This window comes from Schistocerca serialis, chromosome 2, assembly GCF_023864345.2.
Source record: "Schistocerca serialis cubense isolate TAMUIC-IGC-003099 chromosome 2, iqSchSeri2.2, whole genome shotgun sequence".
Classification (NCBI taxonomy): domain Eukaryota; kingdom Metazoa; phylum Arthropoda; class Insecta; order Orthoptera; family Acrididae; genus Schistocerca; species Schistocerca serialis.
The window spans coordinates 830,545,242-830,560,441 of NC_064639.1; the positions used below are offsets into that span (position 1 = coordinate 830,545,242).

Sequence of the window (15,200 nt, forward strand, 5' to 3'; positions counted from 1 at the left end):
TTTACTTTTATAGACAGCATGCATTCCCAGTGGCAACTTTGGGACGAGAGCCATTTTCGCAGGCTGTGACAAGAAGTTATGTTTCTTTGTAGCCACAATTTGGGATGTTATTTGATGACCCATCTATGGTAGATGTTTTCCTACTAGTTGTTTGGGCATGGACATAATGTCGAACTACTTCTAAGTAGGTGATTTTTTTAAAAAAATAATTTTATCTGATTTTGAGTTTCTAAATGTTAATATTTAATTTTTTAAAATTTATTAAATGTTTAATGGACTAGATTTACAACTGTTGTTTTACTTCTGATTTCAGATACACCTGATGATGGGGCTAAGACCCTGAAACCGTGGTAATGTATAGTGACTTCTATTGTGCAAGACTTTGGTTAATAAAAGTATTCTACAACTGTGAGATATTTGTTTACCATGAACATAATGCAGAACAGTTGTGGCCCACATAGATATTAATGTGCTAAATGTTGTTTTGATGTTTTAAAGCAGTCATTCTTCTAGCCTTTAGGTAGTGTTGAGTAGTTGTACCAGTGAATATTTTAAATGTGAATGTGATCAGTAACAACGCTATTTGTTTTTCAAAGGTCAGCCAGATGAGGAATATTCCTGTGGCTCTTGCACATTTCCTTAATCACCCTAAGGTAAGATTGGCTGGACTCAACATTAAGAGGTATAGTATTAAAATTTGTTATGAGCTCTTTAGACTGAAATATGTGATTAAATTCCTTTATATTTTCCAGTAAATATAAAATCTTTGTAAGGTCAACACAAATTCCCTTTTTTCTGGGGAGTTCTGTATAAAGCTGCAGAATCTAGAGCCATCTATCATTCTTGTGTGATGTGTAATACATGTCTCACAATGATTGTATATTGTATACAGTCAATTAGGTAAACTATACACTAAAGACCAAAACATTACTCCCATGTGCTTAATAGCTTGTTTGTCTGTTTTTGGAATGAAGAGAGGACGTGGAGACTACCATCAACCTAGTGTAGCAAAAACGTGATTCATCCAAAGAGCCAACATGTTTCCATTGACCAACGGTCAAATCCAGATGGTCCCATGCCCACTGCAATTGTAATTGATGATGTTGTTGGGTCGACATGTGAACGCATAGAGGTGTCTGCTGCAGAGCTCCGTGTTCAGCAATGTACAATGAGCAGTGTGCTCTGAAACACTTGTATGTGCATCAGCATTGTGCTCTTTCGGCAGAGATGCCATAGATCGTGATCTATCCTACTTTACAGAGCAGACAAGCCTCCAGACCGCATGTTCTGTTAAGAGTGGTGGACATTCAACCATTTAGCGCTTATTGGTAGTTTCACTGCCCTCCTACCTCTTTCCGTAGAGGATCACAACAGTAGCAAGTGATATCATCCAGAGGCTCTGCATAATAATAATCTGCCATTTGTCAAAGGCACTTATCTCGATGGATTTCCCCATTTGCACCCCATATTTTCACTAGTGTGATCCACCATCCAAGTCCGCTACACTTACATACTTTTGTTATTGCATCACATGCCTGAAATGCCACCAGGTGGTATCCAACATTGCAGTGGGCATTGGTCATAATATTTTGGCTCATCAGTGTATAGTACTGTAAAGCATGCTTTGATTACCTGTATTGTTAAATTGGTGGCCCAGTGTAAATTCAGAGCCAGCTAATCATCCAGAACACTACGCTGATTGGTCTCTGTTTGCTTGATTATGATTTATTTTGTATGCATTTATGTGGAGGAATCTTTGATAACTTATGATGTTTCCAGAGCAATTCACACTCATGCTGGCGAGGCCAAGTTGACTGTTACATCCAGCCAATACTACGAACAAGCATGTTATAAATCAGAGTTCACCTACATTCTGATCACAGATTATAACAGCCAAGGACGTAGCCCAAGGGGGGGGGGGGGGGGGTTGCTGGGGTTTAGACGCCCCCTTCCCCCTCCTAATCACGTAAATGAATTACACAAGACCTAGTTGTTGTGTGATGAAATTGAAAGATATATGAGGCAGTCAAAAAGTTTCCATTCGATGGCGTTGCTGCAGAGTAAATGAAATGTAGCAAGACTCCAATACGTGTATATAAGCACCGGCTTGTAGGCAAAAGGTCAGTCTGGCCTGGGTCTTTTCAAAGTGCATGCAGTAAATGCGGGAACGTGAACAATGACAATGTTACTGCCAGATGCATCCAAACACGACCAACATGCTGTTATTCTTTTATTGGGTGCTGAAGGACAGACACTGGTAGACAACCATTGGAGAATGAAGAATATGTATGGGGCAGTATGTCTGTCGGAAAGCACCATTGTGGAACGGTGTGACAGGGGGTGCTGCTGCGTCATGACAATGCACACCCCCATATTGCAAAATATAAGGAAGAAGTTACGCCAACTTGAGTCGGAGACACTTGAGTACCCGCTCTATAGTCCTGATCTCTCCTAATGCCATTCTCACGCTTTCGATCCCTTAAAAAAAGGCCTTGAAGGGTTGACAATGCCTGTCGGACGAGAGTGTGCAGCAGGCTGTTACAGACTTCTTGACATAGCAGAACACGGTGTTTTAACAAAGTGGTATCTTAAACATGGTGCTTTGGTGGGATGATTGTCACAGTGCCCACGACGAGTTTGCCTAAGTGGCATACTGATTCTGGACTGCACAGCCATTGAATGGAAACTTCTTGATTGTCCCTTTTGTTCTGATTTTTGCACTATTGATAGGCAACATGGCTATTGATAGATTTTAATTATTGATATATTGATAGCTTTATCGGCTTTCACCTATCCCTACTTTAGCCAAGACCAACTGTTTTACCTTGTTGGCCTTATTTGACTTTGGTTTTTGTTTTGTTCATCATTTCAGTTCTTAGTTGCAGTGTAATGTAATGTAAGTGCCGCCATTTATTATTTTTGTGCAGTTTGCTGTTCTCATAGCTTATAATTACAGAAAGACGAAAACTGATTTTGATTCGTCCATTAGTGTTATGATAAATGTATGCACTGCTATATTAGCCTAATAACCTATCTTTAGTAGTTTAATGTTAGCAGTGGAGTTGTTATTAGCGGACTGGTAGAACTCGAAGTGTTGAAATATTTAAGTATTTCACAAGGCAACGGAGTGGCAAACATCATTGCTAATAAAATTAAGCAAAAATCAGTGCATAAAAGTACAACAGGATTTGACTACGTTGTCCACAGATTGTGCTGATCAACAAAAATATCACCCAAGTGCTGAGGTTTCATTTATTTAAAAAATTTGCTCATAATTCCATCACTATTAGCCCAAATCTGGTCATTCAGGTGGTACTCAAGTATGGTTCCGATTCGGAATGATGGAGACTGGTTTGCAAAGAGCAGAAGGGGTAATTGATGACTACATTCTTTATCTTGTTTGTTTGTAAAAGATTTTTGTAGTGGGCTGTTTGAATTCATACGAGCTAATTGCACCATGCCCCCCCCCCCCCCACCCCCCCTTCTTTCTCGTCCCAAATCTATTTACCCTCTTGTAATACTATTGTAACTAAAGCCATAAATTCACGGCACAATTAAATCTTAAAATGCATGCATTTTTATCAAATGACGAAACACGCACAATCAAAGGAAAAACATGCAATATCAGTATTCCACCTTTTGTTTTGATGCATTTTATTTTTATTTGCAAACAACGAACAACAATCAGTGTTTTCACATACTCAGCCAACCGGGGAAGTTCCACACCTTGAGATGCTGAACTAGCAATTCCTGGATTTGGGAGGCGAGGTTGTTCGAATCCATCCAGCGGCAACTGTGGATATGGTTTCTGTGGTGTCCCATTTTCAGTTAGTCAAATGCCGGGATTGGTCCCTTACTGTAGGCCACAACCAATCCCTCCCAAATTCCTTTCTTTCCTTACAGAATCTATTTCCCTTAAAGATGCAACCTCTCTGCTTAAATGAACAGAGCTGCATCAAAGATGAGACAAACATCTCTTTGGAGACTCCTAGCACTAAAAGTCGTATTTACATTGGAAGGCAGCTAGCAATCGTAATTGTTTCTTTGCGTAAAGATGGCTAACTTTCAGAACAGCAATATATTCTGCCTTCAAGTTTTACTGCAAGAACATCTGCTGTGATGTCTTATTCATAATATCCTTGGAACAGTCAGTGCAACAGTCACAACTCCGGTGTATTTGCAAATAAACATCATATGAACGATAATGTGTGTTGTACATCATAAAGCATCAAAGAATATGTAACCATATTATTGTGGATAAATATGAACTCATTCATGAGGTCATGCGCATTAGAAGCCGCTTGAAAATTAATACGTGACTCACTGTTAAGATACCAGAACTGTAGCTCATCGTATCTGTGTATTCCGTTTTGTTTTATAAATAAATTTGGTTGTTGTAGTTGCAGTTTTATTGTTGAAATAATAATTTTTGAAGTGTTCTTTATCAGTTAAAGAAACTGAAGAATTTTAATGAAGTGAAAGATACACTTTGTGATCAGAAGTATCCGGACACCTGGCTGAAAATGGCTTACAAGTTCGTGGCACCCTCCATTGGTAATGCTGGAATTCAGTTTGGTGTTGGCCCACCCTTAGCTGTGATGATAGCTTCCACTCTCTCAGGCACACGTTCAGTCAGCTGCTGGGAGGTTTCTTGGGGAATGGCAGCCCATTTTTCATGGAGTGCTGCACTGAGGAGAGGTATCGATGTTGGTTGGTGAGGCCTGGCACGAAGTAGGCATTCCAAAACGTCCGAAAGGTGTTCTATAGGATTCAGGTCAGGACTCTGTGCAGGCCAGGCCATTGCAGGGATGCTATTGTCGTGTAACCACTCTGCCACAGGCCTTGCATTATGAACAGGTGCTCGATTGTGTTGGAAGAGAGCAATCACCATCCCTGAATTGCCCTTCAACAGTGGGAAGCAAGAAGCTGCTTAAAACATCAATGAAGGGCTGTGCTGTGATAGTGCCACGCAAAACAACAAGGGGTGCAAGCGCCCTCCATGAAAAATATGACCACACCAAAACACCACCGCCTCTGAATTTTACTGTTGGCACTACACACACTGGCAGATGACGTTCACTGGGCATTCGCCATACCCACACCCTGCCATCGTATCGTCACATTGTGTAGCATGATTTGTCACTCCACGCAACATTTTTCCACTGTTCAGTCATCCAATGTTTACACTCCTTACACCATGCGAGGCATCGTTTGGCATTTACCAGTGTGATGTGTGGCTTATGAGCAGCTGCTTGACCATGAAATCCAAGTTTTCTCACCTCCCGCCTAACTGTCATAGTACTTGCAGTGGATCCTGATGCAGTTTGGAATTCCCGTTGATGGTCTGGGTCTGCCTATTACGCATTATGACCCTCTTCAACTGTCTGTGGTCTCTGTCAGTCAACAGGGGAGGTCGGGCTGTACGCTTTTGTGCTGTACGTGTCTCTTCAAGTTTCCACTTCACTATCAAATCAGAAACAGTGGACCTAGGGATGTTTAGGAGTGCGGAAATCTTGCATACAGACATATGACACAAGTGACACCCAATCACCTGACCAAGTTTGAAGTCCGTGAGTTCCGCGGAGCACCCAATTCTGCTCTCTCACAATGTCTAATGACTACTGAGGTTGCTGATATGGAGCACCTGGCAGCAGGTGGCAGCACAATGCACCTAATATGAAAAACTTATGTTTTTAGGGGTGTCCGAATACTTTTGATCACATAGTGAATTGAAGAAGATGAGATGCTTTGATGTGCTGAAGAAATTCTGACTTTATTTCAGATAAGTCATAAGTTTGAATACGGGAGTGTAGGAAGAAGATAATCATTGTCAAAAAAGCTATGAGCCCATTTCACTCTTTACGTCATTCGCATTATTCAACCCAACATTAAGATTCTTCTGCTTTGTGTAGTCAACCCTTTATTAGAAGACTGAGCTGTGTTTTGTTAGCAATGAAGTATACATTATATTCAAATTTTAATTCATTTGTCAGTAGAGTGAAGTTATCGTATTGCCAAACAAATATTTTGCTTTATTTTATCCGTAATTGTCAGTGTTTGTCCTGTGAATGTATTACTTAAGTAAAATAGGAATGTATTACTTAAGTAAAATAGGAAAAAACCACCTTCAGTCACAGTTGTGATTTTGTTTCAATGCATGATGCATTTCGAGCCCTGGGGACTCATCTTCAGTGTGCTTTAACGGTCTGCATCAGGTTGGTTTTGTGTTTTGTGTTTTTTTTTTTTTTTTTTTTTTTTTTTTTTTTTTTTTTTTTTTTTTTTTTTTTTTGCCACCCTCTCTCAGATTTAAGTGAATTCTGGTCCTGGTAAGTTTACAATAGTATATTACGAAGTGGCACACTGTGAATATAAGTTTACAAAACTAAGACAAATCGAAAAATACCATACTGTTTCCAGTAGTGGATAGATGTTTTAAAGCACAGTATGGGTAAACATACATATACATAAGAACATACATATACATAAGAGTATAAATGCAAAGAAACATGTTTACTTACATTGTGCTTCAAAACCATGTATCCAGTACTGGAACATAAAGTTATCTTTCGATTTGTCTTAGTTTTGTAAACTTATATTCACAGTGTGCCACTTTGTAATATACTATTATAATCTTACCAGGACCAGAATTAACCTTAGACGCTCAATGACATTGGAGACTGGAGGTCTGTCCAGACAACTAACATGAAGATAGCTAACTGGAAGTTTGAAAGAGGTACAGAACTCGGTTGGCAAATAATCAAAGACAAGACTTGAATAACTACGGCCTTTAGTTGCTCATCTGAACAAGAATTGTATAATGACTTGAATAAAGGTACACTACTCCTGATTGCAAAATCCCATGGAGTGAACTATGTGGCTAAGCATGAGTGCGACCAGATCTAGAGCAAATATTAAAAGTCCAAGCCCAAGGCCTGACCTACGCAGATGTCCGTCCTGGACTGCTGCCTGTACTGAACTCTCTCGCAAGCTACACTGCCCCACCTTTTATCTGTGCAACAGGTTGCGTTGTCCCTTCCACATTGGCGCTTCTGGCCACCACACTATGGGGCCTTATATGTGACTGTATATGGTCCCCACTACCACCTTGCTGTGCCTTGCAGCTTCTTCACATGAGCTCATCTGATAGTGTCATGAGTCCACGTGACACTGCCAGCCAACACCCAAGCCCTTGCCCTTCCTGTGATGTCACCTTTATACTCCGAGTAATTTGTAGAAAAGCTTATTCTTTCTGGCTTCTGTTCGTTGCAGTTTCTAAGCACCTGAAAATAAGCCCCCAGGACTCGAAATGCATCATGGATTGAAATAAAATCACAACTGTGACTGAAGGCAATTGTTCTTTATTTTTTGACACAAATATTTAATTGAACAGTCATTATATGTTTTACTTTTTTAGGTAGAGATTCTCCTTCTTAAATTTATAGACAAAATACTATTTGCGTGAATGTTTCCGAAAAGCAATTTATGTACATAAAATTAATAAATAAATGTGTTTTGAAAATAGAATGAAATAACACGAACCTTTCTAGGGTCTTCTTTAAGAAATCAGACCCTCTCCTGTCCCCCCTTTGACAAAATCCTGGCTATTTGCTTGTAACAGCTGGTGAAATTACTGGTTGAATGATGGCAATTACTGGTAAGTTCTGTGTATATTAAGCAAGTACAAAAACTGATTGTGCAAATTTCTTACAGTAAATTAATTACATGTGCAAAATTTTAAAACTGAAAATGGATGGATAGGACCAACAGGCAGTGATGATACAAACTTTACGTGATTATTATAAATAATTTTTATTGAAAGATTCCAATGTGGAATTGGTCATTAGAAAAAGTTGTTACTGTTCAAATTTTATCAGTGACTCACACAAGTATAAATTATCTAAAGTAAGGTATCTCGGACCATGTATTTAATAATCTTGATCATATTAAGCACCTCAGCAGACACTAATGTTAATGTTAAATGTAAACCACCTCAGCTGTATTATTACACAAGTATTGCAGTATTACTGATTTCATCCATAGAACCTTAGCACAATTTGACAGCCTGAAGATGTTCTATGAATGATACCATTCATAACATGTAATAATACTGGCACTCTTTCATTTTCAAATGTTTCCAACTGTGACAGGTCTGTCTTTATAGGCCTCAGTTGCTGCAGCAAAAAGCATTGATTTTCTCTTATATATGTCATACTAAGCAGTGAGCTGTAAGCTATACAGTATCTCTCCTTTTTCTTTTTCAAAACCATCTTAATGTCGTGTTATGACTTCAGCATTGGAGGGCAAGGGACATACATACTGCTATCTAAATTTTACATTATATTGGCAATTTTTACTTTATGGGCCATCTGACTACCACTGAATGAATCACAATTTTCGTGCCATATGTGTTTCTGCAAGGTATCTTCAGTGGCCTGGAATATGTACATATTTTTGCTATATAGTTTACATTTTGGTCAGTGTATCTATAGGTTATAAACAGTTCTGGTGGTTGTTTTTTGCTATTATGTAGTAATATTTTTGAACTGTACTTACAGGTTGCATGGACAATTTACTACATATTACGCTCCTGTTCCATTTTTAGTGTTGTTCTGCTTCTTGTAAATGCCAATTTGCAGTTCTATTATCCAACTTACTTCACCATTCACAACTTCTATTGATTGCTCAGAATAACTCTTGATTTTTGCTAAATGTCAGATGGGACTAACTCTGAAAAAGTCGTAGCCACCATATAATTGTTGAGTATCAACAAAACTAGTGAATGCAGCTGATTCGCCCCCTCTCGTGTTAACCACCTCAGAATACTGACCCACTGCTGCTGCTTCTGCAAAACAAATTGCTGAGTCATCATAATCCCCTGCTCATATACTGTCCCATCTTCCTGGCTTCCGAAGTAAAACATCTGGATCAGAATATATTTTACAATTGCAACATGAATTATTTAAATAACCTCTCTTTTGCATGAATAATTCATGTGCACTTTCAGGAGAATAAATGTTATAAATGATGGATTCTACATCAATTGGTGCATGAGATTGTCTGTTTAATGTTGTTCATTATTCTACAAATTGATTGTATTAAAGAATTGTGTGTTAAATCATTTGGTGTCCATTTGTGTATAATGTCATTCTTGTAAGAAGTGGCCTCCTCTTTCTACTTGAGCATTCAGGCTAGTAATGTCTCTCAACATTCTCTTGTAATTTCCATATATAACATCAGTATTACCATTTATCACTTTTCTTATGTAAATGTGTTTTGATAGTGTTTTATGATGCTGTTATGATTCTAATGTGATGCACAGCAGGTTGTCAGTATGTTTGTTACTGGTAATTGATTACAAACTAATTAATCTTGTAATTAAAATACTTTGAAAAGATCTCACCACCACTTTGCTTTAATTGTTACCATCCCAACTCAATTTTCATATCTGTGACACTCTCTGCCCTTCTGTATGAAATAAAAAACAGGCTGCCCTTTTGGAACTTCTTGGATATCCCTTGTCAGTGCTATATGATAAGGATCTCATACCATGCAGCAGTACTCCAGAAGAGAACGGACAAATGTAGTGTAGGCAGTATCTTGCACATATGTGTTGAATCTTCTAATTATTCTGCTAATAAAACAGTTTTTGGTTTGCCTGTCCCACAACAATTTCTGTGTGTTGGTTCCAGTTTAAGACTTGTGTAGTTGTAGTCCTTAGGTATTTTGTTGAATCTACAAGCATTAAATTTGTGATGTTTATTATGCAATTGAAATTTAACAGAACTTTTTTTCTGCTCATTTGGAGCAGCTCACACTTTTTATTGTTAAAGAGCCAGTGCCACTTTTTGTTCTATGCAGGTAACTTATGTGTGTAATTTTGCAATTAATTTTGGTCTTGTGATGACTTTACTAGATGGTAAACAACAACATCACATACAATGTAACGGCACTGCTCAGACAATCTCCTAAAATGTTTATGTAGGTTAAGAACAACAGAGTACCTATAACATTTGTTTGCAGATCTCCAGATACCACTTCAGTATCACTAGATGACTTTCCATCAGTTGCTACAAAATGTGACCTTCCTGATAAGAAGTCATGAATCCAGTCACCCAACTGAGGCGGTACCCCACAAGCACACAATTTGTTTAGAAGCCACTTCTGAGGAATTGTGCCAAAAGCCCCCTGGAAACCTAGAAATATGGAATAAATTTGAGATGCCTTTTTGATAGCACTTGTTACTTCATGTGAATAAAGAATCAGTTGTGTTACACAACAACAATATTATCTGAATCCATGCTGTTTGTATCAATATATCATTTTCTTCGTGGTATTTCATAATGTAGCAAAACTGACAGTTGTTGTGCACACTAAACCTACATCATATACAGGGTGACAATTATTGGACTGTATAAAAAATCTAGTTACAAACTATGGAGTGCACACGCTTCATTCAACATGTAAACACCATTACAGATATTCGGATTGAGATTATGACATGTTCGATATGCCTGCCATCATCGGTGATGATGTGGCACAGATGAATATCAAAATTCTGCATGACCTGCAGAAATGTCAGAACATCAATGCTGTTGATGACCTCTTGAATGGCGTTTTCAGCTCAGCAATGGTTTTGGGGTTATTGTTGTGCACCTTTTCTTTAATATAGCCCCACGAAAAGGAGTCACATGTGTTCAGATCCGGAGAATATGGTGACCAATTGAGGCCCGTGCCAGTGACCTCTGGGTATCCCAGAATGCAGTCCCAAAGTGTTCCTCCAGGACATCAAACACTCTTCTACTTCAGTGGCGCATCTGTACTTATATGCACTGGGTGTTTACAGTTACATGCAAGATCCTCTACATTTGTATCCATCCACATCTTATACTCTACAATTGGTTCAGTTGCATTAATTGTACATGTTGCCAAACCTTTACCCACTGCTGTCATTTATGTAGGTGTTTTTTTATTGATCTCATTGTAGTTGGCCCACTGCCCTTGCTGTGCTGCCTGACATACTTGTCACACAGCACTTGTCATGCACTGCACTTCTTGAAATGTCCCCTTTCAACAGAAATAAGAAATTGTAATGTGCAAAAATTTATTGCCTAATTATTATTCAAAAGTCCAGGTTTGTCATAATTATGTGGAGCAGTCTGAATTATTAATGTTGTTTATGCTGCTAGGCACATTGTGTATGACGTCGTACACAACGATAAGGAGAGGTGGGCTACAGAGCGGTGCGGCAACTGTCATTGTAAGAAAGCTGGACAGGAGCAGAAATAATGAATGAACAAGTTAATACAGCAAATAGAAGAGTTACTTAACTTACTTGTCTCCAAGCATACAGAGACTCATTACAAATATTGCAGCAAGAAACAAAGTCCAGCTATGCATGTCAGCATGGTTGAGGTTTTCTTCATTACAGCACAAACTGTGGTGTCAGAGCCGCAACTAGATGGTGTCCGTGTAGCATCACATGGCAATGTAGCTCTGAGTGTAAGTCGGGTGGGCAGTTGCTACTGGCTGTCCTACGTTGCAGCGTCAGAAGGTGCCTGTAGTACAGAGCTGCTGGAGGTGTGGCTCAGCAGATGTGCCCCATTGGATCCTCCAGATTCCGCGCGACCACTATTGGCATCGGACGGAAACGTGTCGTTTTGCTACCAACCATGATAGCCGTGGTTGGTATTGATATGTGATACCGTACTTGGGCTTATACCCTCTAGAATATCTGAAGCATACAACAGCTTAATAGATCATATGATGATCAATTATAAAAATATTGTTATAGCAGGTATTGTAAACACACAAATCTCTGATCATTTAGATCCAGGATGTAATAACAATATTATAAAATGAATTGATTGCTACTCAGCAGCCAGACAGTGGTCATGTGCTTACGTGAATGTATGTGTGTTTTCTACTTTTTCGTCATGCTGTCTAAGACACATTGTCTCCTCTGTATGGTGAGTAGCTATCTATCCTTTTCATAGTATTGTTGTTTAGCACAGATGTTAGTGATAGAATGTGACACTGAGTTTAAACAAAACAAAACATATTTACATTAGTGAATATACACTGTTTTTTCAAGATGTTCTTTGAGAAAAGAATCCTGGGAATTTGTATATGGATGTGATGGGACTAATAACAAATGGAAGGTGATTTTAAAACTTGAAGCTTGGCACATTGATAGCACTATGCTATTAAAGAAAATAACTGTCAATAAATTGTCAATAAAAATGTTTCCAAACCAAACATGTAGCACTAGATGATAAAATGAAAATGCAGAATGAGAGAACAGAGAACATGTATAGATTGCACAGACTGACAAACTTGAGTCACTGTAAGACACGTACCAACAGTGTAAATATGAATATTGCAAGGAAGTCGAGACTAACAGTCGAAAGTATTACATAATAGAGATGACTTTCTAGCCACGTTTCAAAGTTTTGCTGGTTGGTAGTGAATGAAATCGGGAAAAATACCATGAAAACAATAATTAACAGTAAATGATGATGATGTTTCTGGCCCCACTATAGTCAGCACTATACCTAACAATTATTTTACATGTACCATGACAACTGATATGTGAAACAAGACAGGCTCTAGAGATATGAGGGCAGAAATGAACTGAAGTGTTGCAGATTTCCTTCATTCACCATCAAAGGCACTCTGCAGATAAGCAGCAACCTCTGGAAATAAAAAAATTACAGTTTGGGATGAATTTCCTTCTTTCCTGTTGGAGAAATACAAATGAGAAGTAACCAAGCCAATGAGACATCTAATAAAAATGTGCATGAAGATGGAATGTCACCACAGGGTTGAAACTGTAGTCAAGAGAAAGGGGAAAGGGAGCAAGACCAGAACTGCAGACCAGTTGCCGTAACAACAACTATTATCAAAGAAATAGAAAAAATTATGTTAAATAGTATATTTTTAGATATTTCAGAAATTTTCAGTGAAGTTTGGCATGATGCATTCTTAACAAAACTTGTAAACATTTGTGTCAGTGGAAAGCTGTTGCTTTAATAGAATGTACTAAGGAGAATAGCTCCATATCTTTATCCTGAAGCATTAAAAACTGAACATTTGTGTATCCCTTTCTACTGTAGAGTCGAAGCCGTCACATCACTATAAAAAACTGTCCAGGTGCGAGTAGGACTTGCGCACTGAAGGTTCCGTACAAACTTAATTATGTATATAGACAGTTCATCCATTCCAGGAATCAAGAAACTAGACAATTTTTGCATGTTATTGATGTTGATACTGGCAAGATATCCCAGGGATTCAAAGACTTCTGAAAATCTTTTAACATTGTTTGAAGTCGGATAACAAATGAAAAAAAGAAATATTTTTTTGTGTGATATAATCACAAATTAACAACTTTCTGATTTTTTCCCCTTTTACTTGTAGTATGAAACCTTACTTCTTGCCATATTTTGTGATTCTACATCAATGGGAAGTACATTATAGGTTTTAACGAGTGAGTTTGCGAGTTCAAAATATGTTACATAAATGGATATATTTTGGGGTTACATTGACTCAGAGACTTCGATGTTTTGCACCGCCAAGGGACCATACACCTTATTATGTGACGTAAATTTCAACTTGATACACCTTCTGGTTCCTGAGAAAAGGGTTTTTAACAGTCAGATAGACAAAAAACAAAGTGGTCCTATAAGGATTCTGTTTTTTACTGATTGAGGTATGGAATCCTAAAAAGAGCTTTAGTATTACAGAAGATAGAGGTATGAGTTAATACAAAAAGAAAGCCAAGAAGATCGTGTAAAATCTAATAGTCTTAATATATGGACTACTTATTGATGAATATGTTACAAATATGATAAAATGTTCTCGGGTTGACAGCTGAGTCAATGCGTTGTTCTCCAACAATGTTTCAGCAAGTTTCTTACTTCCCATCTTCAGGCAAAGTGTTGGGTTCATGCCTCATCTGTGTCTTTATAGCTGCTGGACCACAGGCTTCTCTGCATCCTTAGCACTGGTGGACCAATCAGATGTAAATCAATGGGTGGTGGTGGGGGAGGGTTGATGCGAGTGGCAGGTCCTGGCATCTCTGTTTATTCCATCAGCCACCACTGTCCTGTCTCCATCAGTGTGCTCTCATCATTTTCTTGCTAATGTTGTGTCCCACACAGTGCTGAGTTGGAAGCCACTATCCCAGTTGCCGAGTTATCATTGACTCGTATGTCAACTGCCTCTTTAATAGCAGAGTCCCAGAATCCATTCACTCTACGCAACATCGTGGTTTATTCAAATTGAAAAGTGTGTTCTTCATTAAGGCTGTGCTCTGCTACTGCAGATTTTTCCTTTCCTTTAGTGTGAGTGCTGCTCATGTGCTCAGAGAGGCATTGTGTGATGCAATGCTGCATCGGTCTAGTATATTGTTTTACACATCCACAAGAAATGTTGCAGACACCCAGTGTTCTTAGACCAGAGTTGTCCTTCATTGAGTCCAGCACATTCCTGATTTTTATTGGAGGACAGAAGATGGTTTTGATTTTGTTCTTCTCCAGTATCCTGGCAGTCTGCAGTGGGTGGCCCCGCATATGGGAGGAATGCTAGGCCCTTGGTGTCCTCTTCTTCCTGGAGGTCCTCCTTCTTCTTGCTTGTCTTGAGAGTGCGTCTAATCTGTATTTCAGTGTAGCCATTCTTCTGGAAGGTTTCCTTCAGGTGCTGCATCTCAGTAGGTAGGCTGTCCTTGTCTCATATGTCAAGCACTCTGCAAATAATGGTAGTGAGCACGGATTTCCGTTGCGCAGGAAATATATTTGACACTGTTGGCATCAAAACAGATGAGGTACCATGAGATTGTGGTCTACACCTTTTTAAGAACCGAGGAGGTTTTTGTCCAGATGTACCCAACAGAGAAGGTGCTTCAGAGCAAACAAGATGCACTCTTCCTCCTGCAAAGATATGGCAAAATGATGTGAAAACTGGCATGAGGGACTAAGGTAATTAAATGAGCTGACAGAAGGGCCAAAAAGGGGAAAAAAACAGTAGCAACATGTAAAGTTTATCATTATAATTATTATTAGTGTATGAAATGTTTTCTTTCTGACAGATACAGTGTATCATGTTGCATTACAAGATATGAGTTTTCTCTTCACTGGAGTCCTTATTGTCTGTGTCGTAGTGATCTTTTGCACTCAGTGCATATTGTGCTCACTGCTGCCAGTCTT

At 38.7% G+C, this 15,200-nt stretch overlaps 1 protein-coding gene across 1 annotated transcript in view; it reads left to right on the top strand.

Moving 5' to 3' along the window:
• LOC126458099 (Werner Syndrome-like exonuclease) overlaps positions 1–15,200 on the top strand; it is a 64,235-nt gene that overhangs the window by 30,042 nt on the left and 18,993 nt on the right. Inside the window, exon 4 of the mRNA XM_050094925.1 lies at positions 597–682. Coding sequence (XP_049950882.1) covers positions 597–682 — 86 coding nt within the window. The remainder of the gene's footprint in view (positions 1–596; positions 683–15,200) is intronic.